The sequence below is a fragment of the Colias croceus genome, chromosome 19 (genome assembly GCF_905220415.1).
Source record: "Colias croceus chromosome 19, ilColCroc2.1".
Classification (NCBI taxonomy): Eukaryota; Metazoa; Arthropoda; class Insecta; order Lepidoptera; family Pieridae; genus Colias; species Colias croceus.
In genome coordinates, this window is record NC_059555.1 from 7,921,509 (window position 1) to 7,927,870 (window position 6,362).

Consider the following 6,362-nt stretch of genomic DNA (forward strand, 5'->3'; position numbering starts at 1 on the left):
CAATATTTACACTATTTATAAATTCTAGATTCAAATAACTGTAAATCCAAACAATTGTTACACAAAATATTTCATTAAAATTGGTCCAACCGATTGTTTAGTGACAAACACACATCTAGGAGAAATAAGTTTATATGTACCTACCTACATAAATACATATTGTAGAAGTAAGATGTGAACACCAGCTAAACGATTTTTAAATTACCTAACTCACCGACAAAATGCAGAATATCTAATTATAGGCATAGGTTATAAGTTATAACTACAAATACTTACCTACCTACATATTTTATTCCGTTTCAAGTGGGGGCGAGCCATTGCTCTTTTTGAATAACGTAAATGCTCATTGCTTTAGAATCCTTTTAATGATAGTAGTAAGTATATACTAGCTTCCGCCCGCGACTTCGTCCGCGCGGATGTCGGTCTTCGCGTGGATGGTTTATTTCTCCATATTGAGTAACTCTTACAATGACATCTTATAAATATCTATTGGACCCAAATACGGCTAGGCCTATAATAATACGCAACGTGTGTTCGCGGTTCTACAGAACAACGTCTATGGATAAAACTGAAAAATTAATTACATTTTTTTTCTACGTATTTTTCTAGGATAAAAAGTATCCTATGTTACGCCCAGGATAATAAGGTATAATTATACCAAGTTTCATCGAAATCGAACCGGTAGTTTTCACGTGATGTCTTCACATACAGACAGACAGACAAAAATTTTTTTAATCACATATTTGGGTTTGGTATCGATCCAGTAACACCCCCTGCTATTTATTTTTTCAATATTTTCAATGTACAGAATTGACCCTTCTACAGATTTATAATGTATAGAATAGAAGACCGCCTCCTTGGTGCAGTGGTTAACGCGTGAGCGTAGAACCGAGGGGTCCTGGGTTCGATTCCCGGTGGAGACGAAGAAAAAAAAAATGTCTCGGTCTGGCAGGACACAGAAGGCTGATCACCTACTTGTCCTTAAAGAAAATCGATCAGTGAAACAGATGTATAATGCATCTTACCCCACTAGGGGACATGGGACTTCACTTATAGAATAGAAGAATAGTACATATTTGTTAACTAATAATATTGGCTTCCTATAAGCTTTCCCATATTCGCGGTATTTTTCGTGTGTCGAGAGTTCCCGACTACCGCTACAAATTTCAGTCTGTTTCCATATTTAATAATTAAAAGAATTATTGATTCATTATACTAACTTTCTATTGTTCATGAAATATATCAAAAAATATGAGTTTCTCAAATAGGTACACCTACCTACGTGTTTAAGTATTCTTTTCACTGAAATTAAATCTTGATAATCATAAGTAATCATAAATCAAACATAATCGATAAGTAAACACTTGCACTTATTCCCTATTAAATGCGAAAGTAACTCTGTCTGTCTGTCACGCTTTCCCGCTTAAACCTCTCAACCGATTTTGATGATATTTGGCATAGACAATCTTTAGACCCTGAGAAGGAACATAGGCTATCTTTTTTTGCGAAATATTTACCACGGGCGAAGCCGGAGCGCACCGCTAGTGACAAATAAATATTGTAAGGCCTCATAACATCCTCATAACAACAGGATACGTTTTGAAGTATAGAGCCTAGTTAGAATTAGACCATCATATTATGGAAGGGCTTAGTTTACATAAAAGAACTAGCTTACCGCCCGCTTTGTCTAAAACCTAATAAATTATACCTATACTAAAACCTTCCTCTTGAATCACTCTATTAAAAAAAAACGCATTTAAATCCCTTGCGTAGTTTAAAAGATTTAAGCATACAAAGGGACATAGGCACAGAGAAAGCGACTTTGTTTTATACTAACTATGTAGGTAGTGATTAGTAACTACCTAGATACATGAGAAATTTATTGACAAATATTTTTCAAAAATTCAATTTAAATGATTTAAAAATCTTAATCTAACTACTATTATTATGTGTAAGTTTGTGAGAATGGATGGATGTATGTATATTTGTTCCTCTTTCACGGGAAAACTACTGAACGGATTTTGAAATCACTAGACACTGAAGAAACATGTATAGTTCAGGATACATCGCCCATTTTTGCAAGTGACTACTATCAAGCTGGTTTTCCGTTTGTAGCTTTATTTTGATGAGACACCGAATAATTTCGTGTACGAAACTCTCGATTGTGGTAGCTAACAGAGATAACAAGGATAAAATTTTTTGATTTGATGGTTCTCAAATATTTATTACGCAATTTGTAGGACAATATGTCTGTTGAAATATATAAACATTAACTAAGTGAATACAAAAAAATCAGCTTGTTAGTAATCATTTATGATGACCTCGTTATCGATACACTTGGGAAAGGGGGACTCTGAACCAACCATAGATTTTGTAGGACAAATATTTTTTCGAATAATTTAGGTAATTATCTTGAGATTGAACAAAAAAAAAATCAGTTAGTAATAAATATTTGAGAACCATCAAATCAAAAATTTATATCCTTGTTATCTCTGTTAGCTACCACAATCGAGACTTTCGTACACGAAATTATTGGGCGTCTCATCAAAATAAAGCTACAAACGGAAAATTAGCTTGATAGTAGTCACTTGCAAAAATGGGCGATGTATCCTGAACTAGTAGCTTTCAGAAATCATATAAGCCATAGATTTACTTGCTTTTAGTACCTAGTGTACTACTATGTTATATTATATATGAATTCTACATATAAGATTCAGGTACTTAAGTCTAGTAACTTGGTAATAATGATTTTTACAATCTGAAATTACAGAAATCCTTAACACTATAGTGTTTTGTATTACATAATGAATGAAATAAATAAGGTATTAAAATCGTCATGAACGCAGGCAAAACGTTTATTAATATTTCATAATACATAACTAATAACGAATTGTTTCATTTTGTTACAGTACGGATGAAGACGCGCGGCAAGCAATGATGCTAGATGGCGGTAAAATCAAAGAGATTCAAGTGAAGCTGCTTCTGAGTTCCCGCTCAGAGATGCACAAGGTCATAGAAGCGGCGCGCCAAAGCGTGCCCCTCATGAGCCTTGCTGCTCCTTCACCGGTGCCCACGCCTGTGACAGCCGCGCCCGTTCAACCAGCGGCACCCACCCCTCCTGCTATCACCCCGTTCTCTGCAGCACTCGGCTCTAACTCCATGTCAGGCTTTGGCATCCCCGGTATAGGCAATCCACAAGAAATACCTCAGCCCGCTGTAATCGAACCACCTATTCCACTCTTCAGCCCTACCCGTAGCCAATCGCCTGAGGAAGAAAAGGAGAAGGAATTAGACAAATCGGATAAAAAACGCAAGGATGATAGGCGGCGAACTAGATCTCGCACTCGGTCGAGATCACGGGATAGAGACAGGAAAGAAAGAAAGAGAGATCGCAGAGATCGTTCCCGCTCCAGGGATAGGAGGCGCCGTGACCGCAGTAGGAGCAGAGATCGCCGCGATCGCAAGAGAGATAGGAAAGATCGCAGCCGGTCCCGCGATCGATCACCTCGTCGATCCCGCGATAGACGAAACCTCGATAAGAAATCTCCACCACAGAACTCTCAAGAGAGAACCATGGACGGTATGAGCGACGCGAGCCGCTCGCCTTCACATTACACTGCCATGGCTGCGAGTATCCAAGCTCAACTTGCTGCCCTGCCTAAAACGACCCTCCCAAACGGGCCCCTCGCCAGCGTCAACGTGGCCACTAGATTCAACGACCCGACGATGGCCGAAACATTAAATAAACTGCAAGAATTAGGAAAGAAAAGAAATCCTAATGCATTTCAAGGTGAACCGCAGAATGGGAATAAATTCGTAAGCCCTCGCGGCGGTGCTACCATGGCGCGGGGAGGAGGAAGCTTCCGTAGGAGCAGATTTGATCCTATTGACCAGAACAAAGATTGTTGCGTTGTCATAAAAAATGCTCAAAATCATACGAGCTACGGTGACGTGCGCCGCTTCTTCCCATACATGATCGACAAACACGGTATCAAAATGATCAACGATAACATGGGTCGCCGCACCGGAACTATTTATGTACGGTTTTGTGATTCCCAATCCAAACAGTTAGCATTGCAACGTAAGAACAACGAGCTAAAGGGAGCTAACGTTATAGTAGAGAGCTTAGATGACAGTGTATATGATGCGGCAGTCGATTCCTTTTTACCCTTCAGGGCTGAGAACGACACGGATGAAGACCATGCAAAGTTAGAAGCAGAGAAGAACAATACTTTGCAAAGTTTCAGCATACTAAAATTGTCTGAATTGCCCAATTTTGTTAAGGAACACGAAATTATTAAAGTGTTCAGTGATTTCTCATTACTGTCCATAATATTAGACGATTGTAGAACGACTCGGACAAAAATTGCTTACGTTCAATTCGTAAAGCCAGAAGATGCCAAAGTGGCTTTCGAACGAAGAGAGAGCTACACATTTGGAAGACGTCAAGTGTCTCTCACTCCATTGACTCAAGAAGAATTTGAAAATATAAAACCGAAAGCGGAGAAGGCTGACGGTCCGCAATTAGATGCAATGCAGAATAATCAAGAAAATAATATGTCGATTCCGAGAGACCCGCGCCAGCGCCGGCCGCAACTCGACAACGGCTCCGCAGTGCCCGCCGCGCCAATGATGCCAGTGCACCAGCAGCCCCAAGGTTTTTTCCCAAATCCTTCTTTCCCACAAAATATGGGGCAGCCGTTCCCTGGCGCGGCGCCGCAATACAGGGCATATCCTGCCCCCGGGATAGGAGACCCCAGAACTGCGGCAGCTAACTGGAACAACCGGCCACCGTTCCCAAATCAACCTAACGTTCAATTCCAAGCCAAACCGCCCACTATCAACAACCAACGGGCCGTCACCGTCAATATGGAAGAAGAGCCGCTCGACTCGGTTCTTATGAAAGGTCTGCCGAGAGAAGCGACAGATCGAACTATCGTAAATTTCCTATCAGATACGGGCGCGGTTCCGGCTAGGATACATCTAATGTTGGACGGAAGCGGAATGCCTTCCGGTGATTGCTTTTGTGAATTCAGATCGACGCAAGAAGCGAGGCAAGCCGTCACGAAGCACGGTCAAATGTTAGACGGCTGTAGAGTCACAGTCGATTTGGTGACTCGTGGCGTCGTCGAAGAAGCTCTAGAGGGACCGAAAGAGGGCAAAAATCCTCCTCCTGGACCTAGTCTACTCGGCAGCGCTCCACCGTTCTTCGAAGTGCCGCGCTTCGCCGGCCCCGGCCAACCGTTCAGAGGCCGCGGGGGCTTCGATAGAGGAGGCTTCGACCGCGGAGGGTTCAGAGCCGGTTTCGACCAAGGCCGGGGCGGGTTCGACAAGAGCCGCGGCGGTTTCGATCAGGGACGCGGCGGGTTCGACATGAGCAGGGGCGGGTTCAGAGGTCGCGGCGGTTGGATGGATCGCGGTAGAGGGTTCGATAGAGGCCGGGGCCGTGGCTTCGGGCGAGGCCGAGGGAGCTTTACCAACGGCGAACCCCGCCCGCCGATGCCGATGAACGAGCAAGAGGAGCAGGACCCGGCGCTCGAGGACTTCGGAGCGCCGGGCTGCGTGGTCTCCATGGAGAACGTGCCCTTCCGCGCTACTGTCGATGACATCTTAACGTTCTTCACGGAATTCGAGTTGACCCAAGACGACGTGATAAGGCGATACAACGAGCGCGGTCAGCCGACGGGCGACGCGCGGGTCGCGTTCCGCACGCCCTTCGACGCGCAGCGAGCTGTCAAGACGCGACAGATGAACACCATCTTCGATAGACGAATCAATCTCACGATTCTCTAGCCCCTAGCCACTGACGAGAGTGTCAGTACAGATGAATCGGACAGTGTGTACGTGAGAGACTTAACGAGCGCATAACCCACCGGTGTAAAGTGTGGTCGGTGAACGTGTAAATAAACTACGATTTGTAGTAATCAGTGTAAGAATTTAAATTTAGGAAAATCTAGAACGTTTTCTAGATTATAACAATATTTGTGCACATAAGTGGCTTTGTTACGTTCCATACTACGTTATCGTTTGAAACGCGCTAGTGTAGATATTTTGTAATTAACTGAATTTAGGATTAGGTATGTGAATACTGAATACTGACCGTGTAATAGAAATAAAAGACTTTCATAACTTAATTCGTGTATTTATTTTCTCAAAAACCAACACAACCAGAATAACATATTGCTATGTCGCAAGGTAAATGTGCAAAAGGTAACTTTTACATGTTTTAAATATATCATTGTAATTAAAGTTTAAAGATGACTTCACATAAACCTTGCGACACAAGAAATTCACAAACAGAGAGCATTCCACAAAGTTACAATAGAAACAGACGAACTTTACACATTGAACAAAACAATCTT

General features: G+C 42.4%; 1 protein-coding gene across 1 annotated transcript in view; it reads left to right on the forward strand.

Annotated features, from left to right (window-relative positions):
• The window catches only part of LOC123700579 (RNA-binding protein 12), a 29,529-nt gene extending 23,395 nt beyond the window's left edge, over positions 1-6,134 (forward strand). The window contains exon 3 of the mRNA XM_045647836.1: positions 2,910-6,134. Within this exon, the coding sequence (XP_045503792.1) occupies positions 2,910-5,793 (2,884 nt within the window). The 3' untranslated portion in view covers positions 5,794-6,134. The remainder of the gene's footprint in view (positions 1-2,909) is intronic.
• The last annotated feature ends 228 nt before the right edge of the window (positions 6,135-6,362 follow it).